Below are 26,821 nucleotides of genomic sequence, written 5' to 3' on the forward strand. Positions count from 1 at the left end.
TATATGTATATACACACACACACGTAACTATTTTTTTGAGACAGATTCTCACTATGTAGACCCTCAGTGGCCTGGAACTCACTATGCAGCTCACAGAGATCAGAGATCCACCTGTCCCTGTCTCTCAAGGACTGGGTAAAAGCATGTGTCACCATACTCAGCGCTGAAACAATGAACATGCACATATATGTACATACAGTCATTGTTTGAGTGTGTATCTGCCACAGTGTGCGCATGGAGGTCAGAGGACAACTTGAGGGATTGGTGCTCTCCATCCAGCATATAGGTCTCATTCTGGGATCTGAGTCAGGCCACCACGCTTAGCTGCAAGCAGCCAAGTCACTAAGCCACCTCACTGGACAATTTTTTTATTTCTATAATTAAAAAATTCAGCAACATAAAATTGGAAAGTCTGATTTTATTGAGTAGAAACATGTATCTGACGTGAAGATCAATGGGAAAAAATAAATAAAGTCATATCAACCTGCTTCTTTCCTCTGTGTATCCGAAATAATATGTGCTATTGACAAATTACATACTCCCAGAGGGGAAATACTGACAAGATTTTTTAAATACTTAAAGGGAAATTAACAAAGGCTGTTTTTTGTTCACATAGCAGCTTCTTCAACAAAGTGATAATAGTTCCAGGGACATGGCTTATTAGTCTCTTGTGACCAAAGAACTGACTTTGAGTGCACAGGAGATAATGTTTTCTCTGTGGCTGATCAATTACTGCAAAATAATTTATGCAAAAGAAACAAAAACTTCCCCATAGGCTTTTTCACCACATCATTTGTATATGATGTAAGAACGCAGAAACAACCTTGCAAACTGCAGACTTAAGTCGTATTTCTCAAGGAGAATTACATTCAGCTAGGTAGGTAGCTCGTCTCAAGAGTTCTAAACAGTGAAATCCACAAAATCAGAAATTACTCAGGACTCAAAGTCTACTTACTACTTTCTTCCTGCCCATTAAGATTTCTTACCAAGCTCGACTGACTGTCAAGCTCAACTTAATGTGGTTTGCAGAGATCCAGAAGCTCAAGCCTCCAGGGCTCTGTCAGACCAGGGGAGGGGAATTCCAGACTTAATGGCCCTCTGTGGAAAATGCCTCATCTCCTACAGCTCAAATCTTGAGAGTAAGTGTGCGCCAGGTGATCTCATTTGCCACAAGGAGCGATGACTACCATGGTTACCGACAACCTGAGCCATCAAGGGTGCAGCGCCTGATCCTTGGTGTGTAGTCATCCTGCTCATACAGGTGAACAGTGCCAAGGGTAAAGTCGAGGCAAAAATCCTACAGACGGACGTGGAAAACAAGGCGTCAAGTTGTAGCTCTGCAGCTGTCGGGATGCTGGGTCATTCTGCTTCTCTTGCCTCATGGGGAAGATGAGGCTGCCCAGCTCACCTGACAAGGATGGCACTGAGAACTGTGGAGGCCATTAATACAAAAAGATTGAAACTGGAAGATATTGAAAAGAGATTTTTTTGTTTGTTTGTTTGTTTTCCAAGTCAGGGTCTCACTATGTAGCCCTGGCTGTCCTGGAACTCACTACATAGACCAGGCTGGCTTCAAACTCAGAGATCCTCCTGCCTTTGCCTCCCCAGTGCTGGGATTAAACACATGCACTACTCTGCCAGGCTAATAGAAAGAATTAGCATGCTTGGTGTAATCAGTTAAAATTAGAGCCATTAGTGTTCTGAATATCTGAATATGTTGAGTCAAAACTTAAGTAGGACTTTTCAGTGACAAGGAATAACAATGAGTTTGGCTCACAGACAAATAGTTCTAAGTCAATGAAATCTGTAGAGGTGTCTATAAGGACAGAATAGAATTGAGGCCGTCAGATCATTTGAATCCTGCCTGCTTTGAGCACACACAGACACACACACACACACACACACACACACACACACACACACACACACATATCGGATAGCATGGATGAAAGGCTTCGAACATAGGTGGTCTGCAAAGATCCCAAGTTCTTTACCATCCTACCACAGAACTGAGAGAATTGAGATGACCAAGCACCTAAGAACGCTTTGATGAATGTCATTTTTGTTATAATTATCATTAAACACCTATGAGATCGAGGCCTTTCTTCTCAGGACTATACAAAGTTGTAGAAGGAAAAGACATGAACATAAATGGGTATGAGATGAGCCAGATGTGGCAATGTAGTTGGATACACAGTACACAGAAACTGGAGAAGAGAAAAAATGATTTTGAAGGGGGAAAAAAAAGCAAACAAATAAAACAACCCCATGACACAAAGTTTGGACTGCAGGGAGGCAAAAATGATACTGACCCTCAGCGAGGTTCTTGGATAGGAACTGAGGGATGAAATTTCTCTATGGAGGCACCTGGTAGCCTGTCTTGCCTTCTCTGTATATATACAGTATTGCTGGAATACAGCAGAGGAAATCCTATGCATGGTCCAAGCCATGCCACATGCAGTATTCTTTGCCTCTCTTTCTACAAGAGCAGGGAGCCTCTGTTTGGGTTCCTCCCTGTCCCAAATGGTCCCCAGGGCGGCACAAACACAGGAGAGACTCTAAGGGCTTACCGAGATTGCACCCCTGGGATCAACCAAGTGAGCCCCACAGTTCCTCCAGAAAGGTTTTCTTTGTAGGATTGTTGTTGAGGCCCCACATGTCGGGAGAGCTACCTTCCAAGCCAGACTTTATTAAAATCAAGATTAGTATAGCATATTTTTCCATTTGGCTTTTTAATTGCACAAAACAGCAAGGATCCAAAGAAATCCAGTTAAGTGCTGAGCTTCCTTGCGGCATCTTTAACTGTTTCATGTGAACTTTCTTCGTACAGCTCTGGGAGATTATAAATACTTACAGCTTTGCCTTGTGCCTTCTGCTCTCCTGATGGTGTTGGATGTGAAGGAAGCATTACGATTTCTTTGTTTCCCTGCTCTTTATTGTGGATGTCATGCACTGGGTTTGTTTGAGTAACATTTAACACTTGGAGTCTGTCTGGGTAATTACTGCCTTTGCCTCATGATACATACTCTCAGGGAAATGCAAGATGAAAGCACTCTGAAATAACTGGTGGAACAAAACATGAAGAGTGCCATAAGGCACAATGGTTTAAATATCCTGTTGAATTTTAAGAGGATGTAAGAATCATTGCAACAGGGTGTATGATTCATGTATTCATAGCAGGATATAAAAACCATAAATTCTGAGAAGTGAAGGGGAGCACAAACTGCTGGGTTCTTCACGAGGTCAATGCTTTTTTCAGCCATGAAGGAAACAAGGGAGAGATGCATCATTTACACTGCAAATGTTAAATTTTTCCATAGAAAGGGTAGTCATCCGTAGGAAGGATCGAGAAAAAAGTACATGTTAGTTTAGGTAAATGCGAGTGAGACTTAGGATACTAACTAGCAGTTGTTTTCTTTAGATCAGGACTAACTAGTATTAAAATTTCACACACAACCAAATAATCAGAGCCGGAAAGAAAATGGGCTTTTTTCCCTAAGCAGTGTCACTAAGATGATGGCCCTTTCTCTTATCTTTTTCCAGCAGAGAATCAATTCCCTTAGCTTTGTTCTGAAAACATCTTTCTAGGTCACAGACATCTGTGAGAAGAATGTATAGTATTTGACAGTATGTATTTACTTATAAAAAAAAATTTCCTCAAAGAATCTCTCCTGCAAGAATCTCCCCTCTGACAATCTCCAAAACACCACACCTAGGCCAGATGTTATCAAATTCCCTAGACTGTCTTTCCTCATTGTTCTCTCTTCCTTTGTTCTCCCCAATGCAGTGATCTGCCTAACTTTCTACCTGTGAGTAGCCCTTAAAGGCGTTTGCCATTCCTTTTAAACACATCCTTGGATTTAATCAAGTACCTTCTGCATATATGGCTTTGATCCAAATAAGTAAATTTAATCAAAATTTTACCAGGCTGAGTTGGCAAGATATTTGTATTTTATCATCAAGGCTGTCAGGTCACATTTATTCTCTGACCACCTTATTTCTCAGAGGAGTTCAAGATAAAGCATTCCACGTTCTCAGAAAAAAAATGTATATGCACACATTACTTTATGAATCTATATGTCTATATACTCCGTGAGAAAGTATTTTCCCTCCGGTATTACCTCTTCTTCTTTCCTTTTCAACAGTATTTTAAGATCAAGGAAGTTGAACATTATCACGATGCTCTTTTAGATTATACCAAGACTAACAGTGCCCCAGTAACGGGGACACATCCTGACAGTTGCTCACTCTCTTATTCTTGGCTCTCTTACTTCTTTGTCCTGACCCCTAGTTTTTCTTTGGTATCACCATCACTACTTACAATGAATGCATCTTCATCTTGACTTATAGATGGCCTCTTAGCCACCTGTAGCTACCTGTCCAAACCAGTCTCCTGGTGTGCATGACAATGTGGAACAAACATCAAAGGAGCATGTCCATAGCCTGGCTGGTACAACCCCAACACAATGGGAGCTGCCACTCATTCCCTCTGTGGTTCTTGACTTCCGCGGGGTACTGTGGAAAGGGTACAGGCTTAGCACCCAGGATTCTCTGGATATGTGCTTTCCTACCTCAGTTGTCTATTTTCTTATCTGTGAAATGGGGAGACTGGAATGTGGGCATCAGGTCTACCCTGATGAGACCACACAGGTGGAGCTCTAGAACTCCTTTCAGTCAGAGCAGCTTAATTTCAGAACTTCAGTTAGTATTATATTTTGCTTTTCTTACTATCTCAAAATTTGGGCGAGTTAATTAGTTTTAAACATATGGTAGAAATAAATAGTGTATTTAGTATTAGACTTAGACGTAGCATTCCACCTGCCATTTTACCCCTTGGTAAAAGTGCTCTCGGTTCCCCCATGCTGGGAGCACCTCTGTGTCCTGCTTCTTTTAAGCCTGCGCTTCCCCTCTACTCTGAGAGGTCCGGCAACATTCAGCACTTCAGGCCTAGGAGTCACAGCTACCGAGGGTGTGTCATTTCAAATTATCACATTGATAATTTCAGCCCACGCACTTCCTCTCGCTCCTCCATATCCAAGGCTTTCCACTGGGCATCTCCCTTGGATATCTCAAAGGTAAGCTTAATCATACTGTGACCCATAATATCATCATCATCTTTCCCTCCAAATCTGCTTCTCTTTGTAGGGCACCAGAGTCACGGAATGACACTTGATTCTTTTCTGTGATTCATGTCCTACAACCAAGGGTAGCTCTTAATGTTTGCTGCCTCTGCACTGTATTACACCCCGCTCACGGTACATCTTAAGTGCTTGGGTTAGTTTCCTAGAGGTCAAAGTAATAGGCTTCTGCAAGTCTCTTTGCTACAGGCCATCCGATGAATCTTCTAATATAGGGCTGGTTAATTCTTCACCCCACCTGGCACCTCTCCCATCTTTCAGTGACTTCCTACTGCTCTTGGGATCAAGGCTCAAAACTCCTTAGCACATACTATCAGCTTCTCCTCACCTCTTTCAGCTTCATTTTACACCAGGCCCTGGTGCCTGCAGCGTCTCCTACCTAACTGCTATGCCCCTCTTTTTCTGGCTGACTCTTTCATTGTTTAGAATTCAGTTTCTGCTTGAGGAAACTTGTGCTGTTCTCTAGCTACAAGTCACCGTGTCATAAGATTTGTGACACACCACACATTTGTCTGGATGTAACTTAATGTTTGTTTGCTTGCTTTTCCCAGGGGTCAGAAAACTCCCCAAAGACCAGGACCTTGGCTGTTTTGCTGGCGCTGTATCCCTGGCAGTGAGCACACGACCTGGCACACAGCTGCATTGTGAAAATCTGTGATGCCTCCAGGTCACGAGTTTCAACACTTTTTCTCCTCTCTTTTCACTAAAATCTTTTAGAACAATATCGAATCTTATGAAAAGTGATTTATTTAATGTTCCAGATTATAAACAGGTCCAGAGCACTGACATTGAAGCAGGTTTGTTTAGTAGTTTCCAGCTGTACTTCCATTTTCTTTTAATATTCTTCACTCAATAAACACTCACTGTTGTGTGAGAAGTACTCTGCATAGGCTAAAGTATGATGGAGAAAGACAACAAGATTCTTGATTTCAAGAGAATGAATACGAGGAAGGTGTGGGTGACATTAAATTTGCCTAGGAAAGTGAGATGGCTTTTAGGAAGGTAATCACAGACTATTTCAGTAGAATTATTTATGGTTGTGAGCCTAGCCTTTAACCAGCCAGCCCTATTTCAGAGCTTCAATAGGTAACTGAGAAATCACTGGATTTCTGGAAATCCTACGGCCTGGGAGAGAAGAGTGCTGCAGTAACACGAGCAATTAGACTGAAAAGATTCGGAGGTGAGGCCTGGTGTATGTGTGAACCTCTCCTAAACTCTAATCTCAGGGTTTTTTAATCTTTAGTATGACATTACTCAGAATTATTAGGAATTTGTAGTAAAGGACACTGGGGCAGGTTAAGGTAAGAATGATGTCCTCTCAAACGTTTGTATCGTTATGACTTGATAGTGTCTAGTCAGTGTCTAGTCAGTGTCTAGTCAGTGTCTAGTCAGTGCCCTCCACATGTGACAACAACTGCTACTTACGGGACATTAGCAAAGATCAGGCTCAACCTGCCATTTAGAAGATGGTGGCAAAGCAACAGGCATAAGCGACAGGGGACAGGAATGATGGCACATGCAACGGGAGCCCCATGGAGCTGTGATGCACTTCAGTGACCTGCCTTGTGTTCTGACAGGCACTCTAGCTGCCCTGTGGAGACCTCCCGAGCAGAAGGGAAACAGGGTGGCAATCTGCCAGGTATGGATGTAAACGAACACTGAAAAGAGGGGAGCAGAGCCTAGGATGTGGCAGAAAGGGGCAAGCTCAGAGGACTGACTCAATGGGCCCTGGTGTTCTCCCAGGAGAGGAGCTATAGAGGGTTCTAAGAAGGCACAGATTCTGGGGTGAAGATGCTTTTACAGTGGGGTGACCTCCAATATTAATGGACTCGGAATGCAGAAGAGAAGCATTTAGGTTGGAGGCAACACGCATGTTCTCACAGAAACTGATTTGTGGAGGTAGACAGGAGGCCACTGGAAATATGGTCTTGTAGGCAAAATCAAGAGCAACAATAGTAGCATGTGTTCCTATTTAAATAGTACTTAAAGTGTCCACGCTTCTGCCCTAAGATTATCTGCATTAACTTTAAACTATCAGAAACTGTTACCCATCATAATAATCCTGTACCCACTATATTAATAAATATTATTAATAATGATACTACCATATACAGGGGAGTCAGAATTCCAGTGCAGGTCTGCGTTTGGCTGTTGTCCATGATTCAATACTGCCCTTCACATATGAGTGCAGATGGAATCATCAGTATGCTGATAAGCCAAAAGAAAGTTGGAGAAATTTGTAGAGTAAGTTTAAAGAATGACTAACAAAGCCTAAGGAAGCCAGAAGTTAGTTACTAACTAGAGAGAAGTGTATAGACAGGAGCCAAGGATCTTTCCTAGATACATAAGGACACATGCTGAGTGCTATGAAGACATCAGGTGTAGACATGGAACTGATGAGAGGCAGCCAAAAGGAAGGAAGCATGGCTTCTTAGTTGACCAAACGATCAACTGTATTTATCAATATGCAGAGAATCATGAACATTCCGGAGGAGAGATCTGAAGTAAGCGGTAAAATGGAAACACGGTTCTGCGAGTGGATGGAGTCGTGGAGACAAAGGAGATGCACAGTTCTCAGGAAAGAGAAAAGCAACTTTCAGAACCAAGGAAGAGGTGATGAGAAGGCCAAGAGCATAGAGGAGAAAGGCACTGGTAGAAAACTAGACAGCAGTTGCAAACACAAATCTAGCTGCCCAGGAATCAGAGGAGACACATACTGCAAGCGCATAGTTGGTCCAGAGAGCACAGGAAGCCCAGTCACTGCGGTGGTCCCCGTCGCAGGACAATCTCATAGTCATGAAGCTTCAAGGCCAGTGCAGAGATTTGCAGCGCACCTGCTTTACGGCAGTGACTCACGGCACTGGCCTCATCTGTAGAGTGATATGTCCAGGAGCCATTGGAGAGTGGGCCTTCTATGGGGCCAAACCATTCTGGGGATCACAAAATATACAACAATCATAACCTAGGGTGCTTAGTGTCTCCTGCCAGTGTCTGGGTGAGTAAGGATCCATCCCAAGGCCACTGAAAGTTAACAGTGTAAGCCATGGAGGGGAGGATGGCTGCGCTCCGTTACAAACGTGAGACAAGCCAGATGTAGCATGTGCTTCATCATGGGGCCTGGTCAGAAAACATGGTGACTGAGACCACTGTATTACTTGGTTCCTGTAGCTCACACCTTCCCCCATCCAGCTCAGAACTCAGTTGTCTCTTTGCCAGGCACACTTGCAGAGGCCTGTGCAGATATGACATAGCTTAGGCAGTTGTCACAAACCCAACGCCACTAAGGCCCCTGGAGAAAATAAATGGCTGCCTAGGGGGTTGTGGTATATCCAACATCAAGCCATATAGGAAGTACCAAGTAAGGTTGGTAGAAAGCTGACACGCATGTGTGATGTACTATTGTAGTTCATTGAGAGCTGGAAGGAACGGAAGAGCTCAGCTGAGACTCACTGCCTGGAAAGAATTTTCTCCTCTGCAAGGTAAAAGGAGTTATCTTTTTAAAACTGATTTTTCTTTTCCTTTTTACTATTATATAATATATGCATCTACATACAAATATATACACATGTATACATACATACATATATATCAGGTTGGATTTTTCCCCACCCTATCCTTTATCTTCTTTTTCACTTTTTTCCACTTTTACTTTTTTCATCTTTCAGAGTGGTATCCTTTCCTGCCCTCCTTTAAACTTATCTTATTATTAACTGTATATTAATTAGTTTAAAAACATTTATCTTATTTTTATCTATGCGCATGAGTACATGGACCTGTGGTGGCCAGAGAGGTTGGATTCCCCAGAACTGGAGTTAGATGTGGTTGTGAGCTGCCACTTGTGGGTGCTGAGAACTGAAGGAGCAGTGTTTGAATGAGAATGGCCCCAGGAGGCTCTTATGGTCAAATACTTGGTTGTCATTGGTGGGACTAACTGTTGAGGAGGATTGGAAGGCGTGAACCTGCTGGGGTTAGTATGTCACTGGGGGTCGACTTGGAGATTTGAACAGACTAGTGTCATTTTCGAGTTAGCACTCTTTACTTCCTGTCTGTGGAGTGAGGTGTGAGCTCTCAGCCGCTGCTACATCACCATGACTGAATGTCTGATGCTGTGCTCCACGTCATGATGATAATAGATTGTTTGGTTTTGAGTCAGGGCTGCTCTTTGTAGCTTGGTTGTCCTAGAACTTGCTCTGTTGACCAGGCTGGCCTTGAACTCAGTTATCCGCTAGGTGAATCAGGAAAACACATAAACACTAAATTTAATAAGGGGACAGACATAATAAAAAAGAAACTCTGATAGAAGTCTATAAAAGCTGAATTGAAAAAATTCAAGAGAGAGCTTTAACAGCCAATAAAGAGCAAAAAGAACCATAAAACTAAAAAGAAAGAAAGAAAGAAAGAAAGAAAGAAAGAAAGAAAGAAAGAAAGAAAGAAGAAAGGCCCAAGTCATCTGAAATTAGCATCCAAGCAGAACAGTGAGAAAAGAACAGTGTGAAAGAGTGAAGTTCAAGGGATCCCTGCTCTGATTCCTGATTGCCGACAGTGTAACCAGCGTGCCATTGCCCCCGACCCGCTGCAGCCTCTGAAACTGTTGTCCAGGGAAGCCCTTCTTCCCTTAAGTCCTCTTCTGCATGGACATGATCAGAGCAACAAGAAACGTAATGGGTCTGAGGCAGCAGTATTCTGAAACCATTTTTCTCCATGGTTGTTTCCTATCCCAGGACCACGAAGGCCAAAGCAAGAGATACCAACCGTAATCCTGCCAGCCAGCATAGCCTCTATTACACAGGGTGCCTTTCTAAATAGCATACTTCTGAGGTAATGCAAATTCAGATCATACTTCACCCTTTTCAGCATTCATCTTTTATCCACTTGGCATTATATTATAGAACACACATTGTCATTAAGAGTCCCCCAAATTACGGATTGAACAGATGTTTGACAACTTTGCTATTTCTCTGATTTAAAGTTGCTTCCAAATTCTGGTTAGATATGAGACAGCAAACATAAAAACGGAAACATTTTGTGCCTCTATCAGTTCTGTGAAATGTGAAAAAAAGGAAAGAAGGATATTACATTGATTTAATATTTCTGAAGTACTTTCCAGACTTTAACAATTGAGATCTTGTGTGTGTGAAACCTGAGTGGCTCACTTCATATATCTGAACAGTGATGGCTTAAAATCATTTAAGCTCATTTATTGGAAAATGTATCTGCACTCCTTGAGTTACTAATGAAGATTGAAACTTTATGTTGCTTTGTAAACAACATATCCTTTACTTATGAAATGTGTGGGGGTTTTTCTTTGTAACTGATACATTCTTTCAGCTCTCTCCTGAAGCCTGCTTTAAAGTTCTTTGACATAGAGCCTTGAAGGGCCAGATGCAATTGCTCTTGTCAAAGTTCTGCTTAGAGAATTCCCATGGTCTTCCTCCACCATTTAAAAGACAGCAATAATTGTGCTTCTTTATGGGGTAATGTTTTGGTACCTTTGTACACCGTGTGTTTTCAACACAGGATACTTAATTTTCCCATTATCTGCTCTTTCTGATGAGGCCATTATAAATTTATCTCTTCTAGGTGTTTGAATTACATAGTTAAATAATCACAACTGTAATTGTTCTCAGTGTAAAGTGCTTATCATTCTCATCTGGGTGGGACCTTGAACCCATTAACGGATGACTTCTCAGCCTCTTTAAGTTCTTGGTGCTGTCAGCATCCCTATGTTTGTGGCCATGCCTCTTAGAACATGCCTAGATTTTACAAATATGCTACCCATAGTCATCTGTTTTGCCTCAGAGGTATCTACATCATATAACTGCTAAAGGGCAAAGTTGTTTATTCTTTACTTTCACGTATGCAGTGAAATGCCATTGCAACTACCAAGGTATCCCAAGCACTGAGCAGGAGATTTCTGGAGTGAGGTTCTGAAAGCACTCTGCCAGTTTTGCCTGTGTTTAAGGCCAGATCTCCAGTCCGAGGAATGCTGCCACAACAAACAGGCTAAGTTCAAAGACTGAGGATATGCAAGTCTGCACTGGAAGTTAACAGAGAGCATGAATGTGAGAGAGTAAGATATCCCTTTTTTAAAGGGGAACACTTGTAAGAAAAGGCAAAATTCTTCACATATTCAGTCTAATCAATCAACTTCTACGCTGTTGACATTTGCTTGTTTTTCTAAAAATTGAAACAACTTTGTGTGTGTGTGTGTGTGTGTGTGTGTGTGTTTACATATTTTTCACTGCAGGGATTGAATCCTGGCCTTGTACATTATAGGGAGGTACTCTGACACTAAGTTACAAACTAGTCCACATTTATTTTTTAAATTATAATTTCACATGTACATATTTATAAACATTAGAGATACATAAAAAAATTCTCATTTGAAGATTATTTCTTAATTTTATTTGTGAAGGTGAATAGTTGATACATTACCTTTGAAACCAGCAGTGCAATGATTTCTTTCACAGTGTTGTCAATCAAATCATCTATTTTTGAATGGTACTGTTGCTAGGTTTTAAAAGACAAAATGCATTAGTGAATACAGACATAAATTCTTCATTGCAAGTTACAACTATTCTGAAGATACTAGTTATGGCACATCAAATTTACTTACAATGATCATTTTGAACATTGAAAGAACAAAGCTGTGACACTGATCCACCCAGTCAACACTCTTTCACATTGCGGTTGGAAAATTTTCCCATGTGTGCCGTTGAGTTAAGCAGCCAATGGGGTTATTACCAGGATGAATTGAGTTCTTATCCTCATTCAGGCAGAGGAATGTGAAGGGGACTTTTTGTCTTCTCTGTAATGAAGGTGGCCCTGTATTTTTTCTAAAGGGTTGGTTTAGCCAGAGAAGCAAAGGGCCTCAAAAAAGATTTAATTAATACAGCATTTCATGTCTGACAACTCTCATTCATAAGTTATTTTAAATGTGCTCTAGAAATAAAATGCGCTACCAATTGTTCTCCCTAAAAGGACTTTTTTTTTGTCAGCCCGGGAGCAGCACTGTATACAATTCTTACAACATGCTCAAACAAGGGCAAAATTAAAATTTCATCAACAAAAGGGAATAGATGGTAACAAATTAATAGGCCATAAAAGGTATAATGAAACAACACTACTCCCCATAGTTTTTTACTGCTTCTTCGCGCACAAGACATCTTTAAATAAAAACAAAATAAAACAAAAAGATGTATTTAAAATAAACCCGAAAGACTCCTTTTGCTTTCTTTAGAAAGATTACTAGATGGTCCCCATTCTTAAATTAGCAGAAGTCTGCGCCCCCGTGGCACATGTAGGCACACCTACTTAAATCAGTGATGCTTCCTCTGGACACACTTATCTGACAGCAGACTGTCCCCAAAGGCCACTTCACAGAACACACGGCTTGTAGAGACTAGCCTTATCCCGATGATTCAAGGCTTCAAGGAACAGGGCATAGTGCGCAGACCAGAAGTACTCAGGTCAGGATAAACAGCCCTGCTTCAGAGCTGCTGGCTCAATGCTTCCCTGAGACCTAAGTTTCTGAAAGCTATTTTTTTTTTCTTTTGTCTGAAAACATGTCTCAAAGTTTCCACACACAGCAAAACATCAACTCATGCTTGCTTTGGAATACTTGGGAGTGATCCTTGTACCCTCGAGGGCTCTAAGAGTTAGAGTGGTCACCATGGACTTGTGTAAATAATAAAGGAAGCATAATGTAGAAGCTGCCAACTAACTTTCTTTTCTTTTCTTCCTTACGGACACATCTGTGTGCGCACCCGTGTGTGTGTGTGGGTGCATGTATGTGTGTGTGCGTATATTGATACTGGTCTCAAATTAAGCACATTCACATGACCACTGCTTCCCGGGTATGTACTGCTTGTTCGGTTTACTAAGAGGCTCGCGGATTCTCACAGTTTTGTTCCCCAGAGGACAAAGGAAATGGACATAGGAGGTGAATTCGCACTGCAGGAGAGTTGTGGCTTTTGCTGTCCAAATACAGAATGGGATAGTAAAGATAAGCGAAGCCGAAGCCAAAGAGCTGACTGGTGGCCAAGGTCGACCTCAGCAGTTGACACTCTGGGCCATGAACATGCTTCAGGGCCAACTCAACCGTCTCACAGCAAGTGATCTGTAGGGTGAGACCCAACAGACACCCTTGCGACAGGGCCTCCCAGCTCCAGCCAAAAGCTGCACAAATAACCGGGTGGTGACAGAACTTATGCAAACGAGCTCTGCCCCTCCCCCCTCATGTCCTGGGCTCCAGACCTGTGTCTGTGCAGCAGAGGAACGGAATGGTTTTCATGGCTCCACTGTGGAGTGCGACTGGAAAGAGACACAGGAGAGAGGCACAATGCTCCCTACATCCCAACGAAGAGCACTCTACAACAGGGAGGTGCTCCTGAGATATGCAGACTCTCAAAGGCGTTCTTAACCATGCCTTGGCCTCAATGCTCTACTTGTCGCATACGTCATAGTTTAACCTTTTAGATAGTCTCAAAATTATTTTATTAATTCCTTTGTGTGTATTTTGCCTCCATGTACATCTGTGTGCTACTTGCATGCTTGCTGCTGCAGGAGGCAAGCGGAGGGCACGAATCTCCTGGGTTTAGAGTGACAGATGGCGGTGAACCAACATGTGGGTGCTAAGAAATGAATTCGGAGCCTCTAGCACAGCGGTTCGCAACCTCTGGGTCACGCCTTTGGTGTTGAACCATCCTTTCACGGGGGTCATCTAAGACCATCAGAAAACACAGATATTTACATTATGATTCATAACTGTAGCAAAGCTACAGTTACGAAGTAGCAATGAAAATAATTTTATAGTTGTGGGTCATCACAACATGAGTAACTGTATTAAAGGGGCACAGCATCAAGAAGATGAGAACCATTGCTCTAGAAGTTCAGGTTCTGCTCTTAAACACTGAGACATCTCTCTGCAGCTTCTGTATTTTAAATCTTAAGAAACAAAACAACCTCACAAATAAGACAATGGAGGTCTACATATTCAATTTCTGCATCGGATTAAATCTGAGAATTCTTAAAATCAGTGATCAGCCATTTATACTTATTTTATTGGAAGGTTCAGAAAACCAATGGACCTCAGAAGTCAAGAAATTCTGAAAATTCACAACCTTAAGTTGTTAACTTTCTATGATACCTGGTCTAGACGTGGTGAGGGAGAAAAAAAGAAAGGAGGAGAGAGAGGATTATGGAGTCAAACTGAAAAAAAAAATTAAAAGGTATGTATCTTTAACGTATTGTTCTGGAGGCAAACAAGTATGTTGGCAGCTGGATCTACACAATACAGAACTCTGTCATTATGAATTCATCCCGTCATCTGGGAACGTGAGCCCGGATGCAGTGTGAACTTCCATATTTTCTGTATCTTTTCTGCAAAGAGAGCAAACCATTGTATATGCTGTGTGAGTATGCCAACTTAGTCCAAAGAAATCTATGAAGTTATCCAACAGGCCTGGCAGCTTCCGAAGGTTACAAAGTAACACTCCAAAGCACAAAAGAGAAAGGGACAAAATTTTTCTGCAAAGCTATTTTTTATTGCCTAAGTTAAAACTCGTGCGTCATTTTCCGCTTTACTGAACAGATTACATTGTTGGTAAAAGTCTTTGTCCTCAGCTACAAAAATCTATAAATGGTGTGTGTGTATGTGATATGTGTGTGCATGTGTGTGTATAGGCATGCGTTCACATGCAAGTGTGGGTTAGGGGACAACCTTGGGCCATGCTTTGGCAGTTTTCCACCTTGATTGTTGATAGACAGTTTCCCTCATTGGTCTGGGGCTCTTCAATTTGGCGGGTCATGCTAACCAACAAGTCTCAGTGGCCCTTGTGTTTCCGCCTCCCTGCCCTCGGCTTGCAGTCCTAAACCACAGACATCTTCTGGCGTCTTCAGGGGACTGGACTCAGGTCCTCATGCTGGCATCCCAAGCACTTCACTGACTAAGCCTCTCCTAGCTCCAAAACCTCCAAATGCTTCTAAAACATTCACATTTACTTCCTTCAAGAATATTCTTGTAGCTGGATTGCCATCCCTAAGTACCACAGAGTTGGCAGAATGCACGTGGTTCAGTCGCAAGCTGATTTCTTTTCCATATCTGTCCTCAAAACCAAACAGGTTATACCTTGTTTCTTCTGGAAGCGAATCTCAATTTACATTTTGACAAGCTCTTAGAAGTCCTTGATTCAGAATCCAGGCACATTTACAATCCTGGCATTCCTACACTCAGGTGAATATCATCCTTTCACTAGACTGCTCACATGCAAATACATTAGAAATGGAGACTAACCGAATGCCAGTGCAACCTACACTTTGGCCCTTCTTTTGGGATGCATTTTAGTAGGATTGGTTTGCTTGTTCTGGGAATGAGAGCATTCCCTTTTAATTGATGACTAATGCTGTAGAAGAGGGACCCCCTTGCTCCTCTGGGCATTAATTTGTTCACATTCTCACATCCTTATTCTCAGCCAATGGGACCAGAGTGAAGTGGCTCTGAGGGCAGATGGATGTCTACAGCATGGGCACTCCTCTGCTTTTCTACAGTGATGGATAATAAGGGTTCTACACAATGGAGTGGTTTTATGATCTCAACATCTGTCCTGAGGGACTGGCCAGAGTCTGCTGACTCATTATAAACATCTGTCACATGAGTAAACCATTCACTCACTAATCACTTCATTAAACTCTATTCTGGGCCTTGGAGAGCACTTTTGCATTATGTGGCACATCAGAAAACAGAATTGCAATCTGGGAACACAGGCAGGCCTTTGGTGTGGTCAGGAGTGGAGGGTTGTTTAATTTCAGCAATGGCAATTTATTAATAACAAATTACCATCGTTCGGTGAGTTTGCTTCATTTCTGCTAGTTTAATTATGTAGTATATGTTTTATATGCCTCTGAAGTGTCCATTAATCTAGTTTTTGTCAACAATCTGTTGCTTTCTGAGCATGGTGTCTACTTATTATTCACCTGTAAAAATATGTCCTAATTTACAACAATTTCAAAATCTGACACAGAGGAAAGAGGGAGGTAGGATGGGAGAGAGAGACAGAGACACACAGAAGTACACAGAGACAGAGAGGGAGGCTGATGCAGGGAAGGAAGCAAGAACAATTAAGTAAGTGTATTTATTGGAGATTAAATGCAACATACATGATCCTTTCCTTTTGCGCGTGTTTACCGCTTTCAGGGTTGCTAATAGGTTTTACCCCGGCACATTCTGGACTATGTTAATTGCGTGAAGTTGTAGGGAAGTAATTGTCTCTGGTGAGAAGGTACAGGTGCAGACATAATGAAGAGTAGCGGATTACTCTTCAAAGAGACTCACTTCTTAAAGAATCATTTGACCACGTGACTGTTTGTCATCTGTGTGTGCAGTGGCTGTTTCTCTTTTTAAAAACCAGAATGACAGAATGAATTGTGGGTTTGTTTTTTTTTTTTTTTTTTTACAGGGGAGGAATTTGAAAGCAGTGGCAACACATCGGCCTGTTCACTTACTCACCACATATTTTCAAGTGCCTGGTACACTGTCAAGTACCGTGTGCATTAAAATAAGAACTAATAAATTTCACACAATGTTTACGAGAAGGTGATACCATAATCTACATGAGAAAAAAATATGGGCTCATGAAGACAAGCAAGATAGTATTTTCAGACAGACAGTCACAGGCTTACATCTGGGTACTGAATAACATGAAGAGGTGATTAGGGGCTGTTGGCATCTGAGTCAGCTGCTTACCCATTTGGATAATTAGTGGTAATAAACCATGTTGTAGGTGATCAGGCAATTACTGAACATTCTGTAACACTGGCAGGTCAATTACTTTCCTATGTGTTTGTCTAACCGTATGATATGGTATTAGAAATATATTTTGCCTAAATTTCACATAGTAAAATATGAGCATATATACATGAATATAAATGAATTCCAAATAGCTACACCTTGGTGTAGACAGAAACTCACAGATAACAGGTCTTCTTAGCTCTCTGTATAGTTAAGTCTCTGTGAAACTGACAGCTAAGTAAATACAGGTGGTCTTACCACTTGGCTCCCAGGTTTCAGCAGAGTGACTTAAAAGAATGAACGTGGTCATAGAAGAAAACGTATTGAATAATGACAACAGAGTACAGCCTGGTCAATCACGTATACGTGGACATTTGAGGGCCTGCACCTCCAAGGAGTGGGTGACATTTTCAGACAATGTTTTACGGGAGAGCGTGGGGGGGAAGATGCGGACTGATTCCTCCCTACCTGTGGAGGCTGGTGCGTACACCCAGGTTATTGTGGGGGCAGTGCTGTGCCTCGCTGGGACTCACACTTATCTTCTTCATTACTAAGTGACAGTGGGTATGGATGTGGTCTCCTGATACCCTGACATAGCTTTATTCTTCCCTGAAGCTCCAAACTATGCAAGAAACGTAACCCCCCCCCTTCACACCTGAAAATATTAAACCACTCTGCCAGTGGGTTTGTGTAGATTCTCTTTTAAAGGATGGTGAATCAATTCATTTGGCTTTAAATAATTTTATCTCTTAAAAAGTGCTAGAGTAGTTTGTAGCTTGTGCAGCCTGAGAGAAAAAGTTACAGTTTGGCATCATTTAAAGTATGTTTATGCGCTGTCAGCCTTGCAGATAAACACAGTGAAGCCTAAAATGCCGTGAGAATAGAACATTATTTTAATTTGAAAAAGATGAAAACAAAAAGTACATTAATTTTAACTTGAAGATGTGCCTTCACCAAACAAACCAAAACAACCACCTCCCCGCTACACACATACAAACCCCAAACCAAACCAAACCAAACCAAACCAAGAGACTTACCCATTGATTCCTAAACTGGATCGTGTGATGGAGGAAAACGAAATAATGACGAAGGAGAACATAGGGGAGAACAAAGAAATGATGAAAAAAAGTAAAGACAACATAAAAAGACACAAAATGTCAATGTGAACATACAAATCTCTGAAATGCAGATCCATTTTCACCCAGCTACAGCTCTCAATAAAAGCAAATGATGAGGAAAGATGATGTGGTTTTGGTTTTAAAAAAACAAACAGACAAAAATAAAAGTGACATAATGAAATATTTACTAATGAGAATTAGTATTTTATTAAAATTTAAATTACATTTTTAGTTATTTTCTGTCTCTGTTTGTGGGGGTGGGGGTGGGGTGCCCTGGCATTGTGCCGATGTGAAAGGATGGTCTGCAGCATTTTCTCTTCCACTATGTGGGTCCCCACGGTTGAGCTGAGGTCCCTGGGCTTGGTGGAAAGTACCTTTACCTACCCAGCCCCTTCACTCAGCCCAATAAGAACTAGTGTCTACTTGTTCCTTCAGAAACAAAAAAACTTTTGTGTAAATACAATTTTTCATATGCTATATTTTTGTGACTTTTTTTTAATGGATGCAAACTCTTGAGTCTTCTGAATTTGTGTAAACAAAGTAGGGAGGTTTTTTAGCTTTCTCATTTGCTTGTAACAAGTAAGGTTTATGTAAATAGTCAACGCCAAAACAGCATATGGGAAATTAAAGGCCACTTGGAAGGTTTTAGCAGTGTTTATATACAAAAGGAGAAGCTTTTCAGAGCAGGGGGACTCCACCCCACTGCAATCCTGCTCCCTCAGACTCACCTCCTGCCCTCCATCCAGGGCACACAGCTTGGTGCTTTGCTTTTTAGCATCGACTAATACATTAAACATTGTGCACACGGAAGCCGGGATGCGCAAGTCAGTTGTTTTGCTTGCCTTCTGCAGCTTGAGTTCAAACGCAGTCCTTGTTCTAGATATTAAAACATGAATTAGAGTAGGAAATCCTGACACACATCCCACCCGTTTGTAGAAGTGAAATCAACACTCCAGGACAACATAAGACATGCAGTTACAGAGTGAGTAGCCTGGTGGAGCTAGGGAGTGAGGTGGGGAGGGGCAGGCGGGATGTTCTTTGCAGGTGTCTGGGGTAAAGGGTACACAGTGATGTTTTTACAGAACACTGTTTAAGTGTCTTCACCAGGGGCTATTTTGAGTGCTTGTCTTATGCAGCCCCTCAAGACAATATAGACACCCAAATAAAGCTTTTGGTTATGTCTAATGTACCATATTTAATAAAACAAAATTCATTTTGCATATTGCTTAAGTTCCAACTAGAAAAACTACGTGTTCTTTTGCATTTAATCAGAAGAGATCCTTTGTGCTAGGGCAGAACAAAAGAGAAAAAATGTACTAGCCTAGGAAAATGAAAAATGGTGATAAACCACAGAAAACTGTAATTAGTATCTGTCGTTTAAATTGTTGCTTAAATGCCTGAAGTTGCAGAGGAAAAAAAAACCCATAAAATAAGTGATTTAGTTTGGTCTTTGTTAAAGAACCCCACCCCAATAATCTGACCTATAAATCTGAGACTTAAGACTCACAGCTGAATTTTTAAAATTAAATAATCCAAATCATAATCTTGCCATAGGAGGGTATTCCCGTTATTCTAAGAACTGGATTTCCTTGGCTCAGTGAGGTTAGAAGTACTCCGTTGTCCCAATATTTGCCTGTTCCTCAGATGTACTCCCCACAAATCACAGAGTCATATAAATGTATCACAAGTGAAGACATCAGGGACACATGTTTGAGATAAATTAAGTGGTCTGCTACAAACCTATTAGCACACAGTGCTGACTGCATAAGAACTTTCTCAAAACAATAAAAGCGTATCTGAGAGACTCTGAAGTCTTTAACTTAATTTCTGGAGGAGTGGTGAGAATGCGCACTGTTACCTGAACTCAGTCTGACACAGCTAGCAAATTCCAGACAGCAGTGAGTAACCTCGGAATGAGGATGATACTAATTGTGTTTTGAGCTCATCATCACACTTCACTACACACAGACACCAGATGCAATGCATAAGAACTCAACCGACATTTCTGTATGACTCAGGAGACCTGCACAGTAGATGTGATTAACATGGTTTGGGTGCTAGTGATGAGCATGGGTGGGGGCCTGAAAACAGCATCCTCGGGTGACGTTCATCAATGACCCGGGTTCCCAGAATTAAGGTCAGAGAATGTAATGTCCAGTAATTCTGAAACAGTGGCTCATACTCAATGCTTTCCTGTGATAATTAAGGAACAGGCGCTTGGTAAAAAGTGGCACTATGGGTGCCGACATCCTGAGCAGCAACTTGAAACACACATCTACCTTTTGACACAGGCCTCTATCATATCACTGGCCATTAGTTTAAGTCTTTGCTCTAAGTGGTGGGCAAATTCTTGTTCTGGCCAATGTAGGTCAAAGACAAACATTTGCAGAGCATCAAGTTTCCAAAACAGATCTTCAGATGTTGTAGAACCGTTGCTAGAAGAAAGAGGAAAAATGAAGAACACCATGAACTTCCCCTGTTAGCAACACGGACCACCCATCCATCCTTTGCGTGTTTCTTGAGTTTCCTTTCTGTCTTATTGCCACCAGTGAAGAATGTCCTCCATACAATCTTTATGATCTAGTGTTCTCGTTGGTTAGCTTTCTAACTCTTCCTTTCAACTTCTTATTAAGGTAAGCCAAAAAGCTTTTAAAAAAAATAATTGTGGTAGTGAGTCTTCTCAAAGAGGACTAAAAGGGCTATGGAGACTAAAAAGAAAAAAAAAAATCAAGATGTGCATATAAGGACAAATATTTTTAGTGTTCTTTACCAATTTCTAAGATAATGATGAATACATAAAATTATTTTCTCTTACAGATTTTAAAAAGTGTTTTGTGCAAGGAAAACGCAGATGCTCACACCAAGCAGTGGCCCTTCCTGCTGTCCATGCATCGATAGTGTGTGCGCACTGCAGCCTTCTTTCTACAGAGGTGGGCACACAGGAAGTGATAGGCGAGGTAGGAAAGCAACCCTCCGCTTCCAGTTGGAGCTGCTCTGTGTTGCTTCTAGCTCATAAGTAAAATCCAACCTTCCAAAAATGGTCTAACCAAGTGGTATTTGAGGTGCTCTGGAACTGGATCAAAACCGTGCATTTGGAGTCTTAATGCATGACCGTGAAGCCAGCATTCACTTCAATGATAAAATTATTCCAGGAAACTGTATTTTCACAGTGTGTGAAGGTACTCTGCAGAAGAGCTCATGCATTATTTGAGAAAGGGATACTAATATTCATTTCAGAACTCCCAAATCCTTTTCATGAGCTAAGTATCGAGCTAATAGGATGACAGATGTTTGGAAGTAAAATACTCCTACATTAGGACACATTGAGACTGAATCACAAAACCAGAACAAAGCAGAAGCAAAAAGGAAAAAAACAAAAGAAACCAAACCTGAGCAACATCTGCTTTATTTGTTCTTAGTGTTCTAACAATTGTTCCACATATATTACACTAAATTTATATTCATACTTAGCAAAACAAAATGAAAGAAATAAAACCTATTTATTATAAGTGCATACTAGAAACTTTAAAACAAATTATTTTAAATAACCTCATTGTTTAGCTAAATATATCTTAATTAGCGAGCTTTAGAAAAATCACCCCTTGCCCTGGCTAATTAAAAGCTTGGTTTCTGCCCTGTACCCTGGCCTTGGTGCCTCAGCTCTGCCTCCAATTTAAGTTGCTATTCCCTGCCCATTCTGCCCAGAATTTCTCAGCATCTCCTTGTCCAGCCAGGTTGTCTTCTGATTTAAGTTCTCAGGGGACCAATCATGACAAAACGAAATAGCACACACAGAATTTTACTGATTATTATCTCTGTACCTTAATGTGTGCTGAATGCAGCGTCAATAAAGACCTGACAAGGCTGGAATGACACTACTGTGGAAAATGTGCAAGACTATACTCTCTTCACTGTATCATATGTACAGGAAGGACATAAAATGATGAAAGGCCAGACAATCTCCCCTCATCTATCCATGGAGTACAGTTAGAAGATGTGTGCTTTTAGAGTGTACTTGGCAAATATGATTTATAAATTTTGGAGGAAGAGAACACTAGAAAGTTGCATGCTTCAGTAAAATACCATCAACAAAAATTATCGTCAGAAAAAGAATTCTCACAGTCAAGGCAAAATTCCATTAAAATCTTTCTTGTACAAAATGTGTTATATCTTTATAGAGACATGAATATGCTTTCCCCCTGCTTAATATTATGTTAAAAATAGAGACAATACATGTGTTTAATTTGGAATTTAATTGGTATAATGAGTGTTTGTTATAATTAAATAGATGAAAAATCATAAATATGTCTTCTCTGGAGTTGGTATAAATAACCCGCAATTTATTCTGAGACTTTTCACTTAAAATTATTTCTAATCAGTGACCTATTCCTAAAAATATTACTTACAGATTAAAGAACTCAAATGTGAATAATGGACCCTGATATAATTCCCTAAGTCGGTAGAAATTGGTCTTAATGACATTCATTTGTAGAGCTAATGACACTCGTCTGTACTACCACGCCTTCCCAAATGATGACTATATTTGTCATCAGCTACCTGACTGCCAACCTCTGGAAAGACTGGGCTCTCACCAGGTCTCCTTGTCAGGAATTCACCGACCGTCTCGTGAAAACCCACACCAGAGTCTCCGTCAGAACGATGACAAATATAGTGGGGGCGCTTGGGGGTGATGCCAGGATTAGGAGGCTGTGAAGGATTCTGTGGGGGATTCCACAGCTCAGGTCATAATTGAGGTAAACCCCATCACCAAGCTAAGCCGCCTGGTCAAGGACATGAAGACCAAATCCCTGGAGGAGATCTACCTGTTCTCCCTGCTTATTAAGGAATCTGAGATTATCAACTTTTTCCTGAATGCATCCCTAAAGGATGAGATTCCAAAGAGCATGCCAGTGCAGAAGCAGACACAGGATGGCCAGCGGACCAGGTTTAAGGTTTTTGTCGCTATTGGGGACTATAATGGTCATGTTAGTCTTAATGTTAAGTGTTCCAAGGAGGACGCCACTGCCACCCAAGGGGCCACCATTCTGGCCAAGCTTTCCATTATGTCTGTGTGGAGAGGCTACTGAGGGACCATACCAGAAAGCCCCACAGAGGGCAAGGTAACAGGCCTCTGTGGCTCTGTGCTGGTGTCTTAACCCTGTCCAGAGACACTAGCATCCATCTATGTCCCTGTGCCTAAGAATCTACTGATGATGGCCATATTGATGACTGCTACACATCGGACAGGGGCTGCCCTGCCACCCTGGTCAACGCTGCCAAGGCCACTTTCAGTGCCAACACCTACAGCTACCTGACTGCCTACCTCTGGAAAGACTGTGCTCTCACCACGTCAGGAATTCACCAATCATCTTGTGAAAACCCACACCAGAGTCTCTGTCAGAGGGCCAAGACTCAGCTGTGGCTAATGCATAAGTGTTTGTATACAAGAAAAATAAAGTGAATTAAATGTGTAAAAAATTAAAGTTAGGAGAATCTCACCGAATGCCATGAGTAGGTAAGAATACATTGTCAAAACCAATGGTAATATACAGATACTATGTATGTCTTTATTAGTTTTTTATTTATGTATGTGGTATTGGGATCAAACCTAGGGACTGACATAAGAGGCTTGCTCTCGTGCTGACCTATAACTCTAGTCTAGTTGACTACGAGGAGTCAACTCTTTAATTTTAATACAAAAAGGAAATGTTTCTTGTTACTCAATGTTTTATTACAAAACATCAAAAAGCAAATCATACACTGGGAAAATGAATATAAATGGAGACCTTATGCAAGGTAATGCAAATTAGGTTCAGGAAGCCAGGTGTCACACAGTTTTGCCAATATACTGGGCTTAAGCTTAAAAAACAAACAAACAAAAGGATCTGGAGGCAGACAGATTTGGGGGGCACCATTTGGGAATAGGAAGCGGACCACTGAGAGAAGAGGGGACAGGAAGGGTAAGGAAAGATGAATCAGAGCACAGCACATGATACGCCCATGTAAGACCTTCATGATGAAACCCATCATCTTATACAATAAAAACATAGCAGTTTAAAACATCAACTGCAATAAGGTCATAACATTATGAATAATCATGGTCACTATGACAACAGAGAACCTAATAATCTTGGTAAAGATTATGGTGATCAACTTGTATAACACATTTTCCACTTGCCTAGAACAATAAAGACACCATCACCCACTTGTCATGATTCCTGTCTTAAGATTCACATCACCTTTGGGTCCCAACAAGAAAAGTGTCAGGTTTCACACAAATCTCCAAGTTAACAGTACAGCAAAATAAGAAACTGAATTATATAGGATAATGTCCACAACATTGTCCTACTAAAATGTAGAGGGAAAAGAACGAAGAAGAGAAGTAAAATTATACCACCAGTACAGAGACCAAAAGTATAAATTTAGAAAGGTTCCCTATGCCGGATAGCTAATTCCTGAACATACACAGAAACCACTCTATATATTCCAATACAAAGAATCTATCTCTGAGAAAAAGACTGACAGGCAAGACCATGGCCAAGTAATGTTGCCAGTGCAATAATGATGTCTAATCTTGGAGAATGCCTGCCAAAGGTTTTCACAAGTTATTGCTTTTCTTATTTTGGTCTTTTCCTGTTTGTCTTCTTGACTGTATATATACTAGACTGAGAGTAGATTTTTATGGACGGTAGTGGGTGGAGAGAGAGATGAGTTTTTGAGCAGTCTGTTCTGTGGAAGCAGAAAAAAGTGTGAAGAATTTTGAGGTCTAAAGACTGCACAACACATACTATGAGATTCTGAGCATTTTTTCCCTTTTCTTAATTTACTTGTGAACGACATTTCCTTAACTATGAAATGAAGATAGTGACACTTACCTTACAGAGTTGTTATAAGGATAAAAAAAGATAAAGAAGTTGGCAGTGTACCTAGAACACAGCAAAATCTGAATACACAGATAAATTCTTAGTAATTTTATCTAATGTTTGTGCTAATTGCTTTAATGTGAGATTCTGGGCAAAAGGCTTTACTGTCTTTTTACATTTGTTAACTAAGTGTATAACTTCTTTAGATTTCTATGAGCCTCTGAGTTCTCAAAAGAGCAAAACTATAGATAATAATAACGGGGATTGTCAGCAACAATGATAATACAGAGTAGTAATTACCATTTATTGGACACCTAGCATGTTCCAACAGTTGTAATTATTTATCAAAAGGATGTCCCAGACACTTTTATAAAACGGTTTTGCCTCTCTCCCACAAACTGTTAGGACTCAACCATTTCTGAGTTGAGGAAAGTGAGGCTAAGAAAAGATTTATGATTCATAGGCTAAGGTTTAGCTCAGACACATTCAACTGTAGAGCCCTTTTTGCTAATCAGAGTTAGTCTGTAGTAGGCTGGCTCTCCAACATGTGGAGTAAATAAGTATGGCTTTTAATGAAATCAAGACTATCTTAAAATGGCAAGGTATGTCTATTGAATAAGGAAAGGAACAACAGAAGAATGTCTTGGCATTGGGAAAAAAAATGAACAGTTGCTTCCCTGCAAGGTCTAATTATGATTCTTAAATGTTAAGACTACCATAAAAAAAAGAACATGATGATATGATTGGAGCCTTCTCCTGATGGTTTTCTCCTGTACAGTATCAATGATGTGGGCAGTAAGGAAGCTGAACTTACCGCAACTGTCAACCATGGGAAACTCAGGATTGGACTACTTAGAGTAGATTCTACAACCTAGGGTTAAAAAGACGGCATCTGCCACACAGACTAAGCATAAGCAGTATCAAACCAGTGTGATTTTTTCTCTCGGTCTCTATCATCTCATATCATCAATATCGTAAGCTCAGATCAATAGCTTAAAAAACTCAAATGAACAAAGCCAAAGACAGTATTCCTCAATCAACAATGATAAAGGCCATGCACTCGGAACACATCTGCACAGAACACAGCCAAGGCCATGCACTAGCTAACACAGCACCAGGAAATAAGTGAGGATACACACGTGGACTCATATAAAGAAGCCATCCACGGAGGAGTAGAGAAGCTAGGAATCTGTGGAAGATTAAGAGGCAGACTTGGAACTTTTGGAAGAGCTACATTGGGAAGACTGTTGGCGATATTCCTGTAAAGAAACAAACAACGTGGGAAGGGACCACCATAAGCAATAACCACAGATGGCTGGAGGTAAAGGCATAAGGTCAGGACTGAGGCGGAGGCTCTCTGGACGCCAGGGTACCTACTTGACAGGCTGCCACGTCTCCTGCTCAAAGCCTCTGTGAATTGACTGGGCGATTGCAGACTCCATCAGGTCAACGTAGCGGACAACCAAGGGCACAAAGATCTCTTGCAGGTGTTTGTGAAATTTTCCATTACATAAGAGTGCTGAAACAGGCAAGCAGAAACAGTGTTTGTCAGAGGGATAATAATATTAGCTACTTGGGAATAAAAAGGTTGGGATTTTTTTTTTTTTCTAAAAGAGTTTCAAATGGTAAAACTGACAGAATACAGATGATAATAAATTTTGTTCTTTATATTGAATATAATATCATGGAAATTAGCTCAAAATTATACTTAGCCTCACATATATATGCCTGTCAAAACAAAAAGTATATTTTCTGCAAAATGTTCTCAGTAGGTTGTATGTTTGTACTTCCTAAGAGGTTTGACACACAAGCACATGACCACTGACTATAAAATCAAGGGAGCTGCTGCCTCCCAGAAGGTCCTGACTCATGTAAATGGAGCAATTAAGTAGAGTCAGAATCCCTTGCTAGGCT

The 26,821-nt window shown here is 41.0% G+C and overlaps 1 protein-coding gene across 8 annotated transcripts in view; it reads right to left on the minus strand.

The window, feature by feature from the left end:
* Window positions 1-26,821, minus strand: part of Cadps2 (calcium dependent secretion activator 2) — a 486,122-nt gene that overhangs the window by 15,186 nt on the left and 444,115 nt on the right. For 2 of the 8 annotated variants that reach the window (XM_055608120.1, XM_055608118.1), the window contains 6 exons: window positions 26,285-26,426; window positions 26,047-26,166; window positions 20,324-20,479; window positions 18,773-18,920; window positions 17,964-17,978; window positions 11,574-11,648 (listed from right to left, as the gene is read on the minus strand). In XM_055608120.1, coding sequence (XP_055464095.1) covers window positions 11,574-11,648; window positions 17,964-17,978; window positions 18,773-18,920; window positions 20,324-20,479; window positions 26,047-26,166; window positions 26,285-26,426 — 656 coding nt within the window. The remainder of the gene's footprint in view (window positions 1-11,573; window positions 11,649-17,963; window positions 17,979-18,772; window positions 18,921-20,323; window positions 20,480-26,046; window positions 26,167-26,284; window positions 26,427-26,821) is intronic. The other 6 variants (XM_055608124.1, XM_055608121.1, XM_055608126.1 and 3 more) reach the window with 3 other exon arrangements.

Source organism: Psammomys obesus, unplaced genomic scaffold, assembly GCF_907164565.1.
Source record: "Psammomys obesus unplaced genomic scaffold, mPsaObe1.curated_primary_1811, whole genome shotgun sequence".
NCBI classification, from domain to species: domain Eukaryota; kingdom Metazoa; phylum Chordata; class Mammalia; order Rodentia; family Muridae; genus Psammomys; species Psammomys obesus.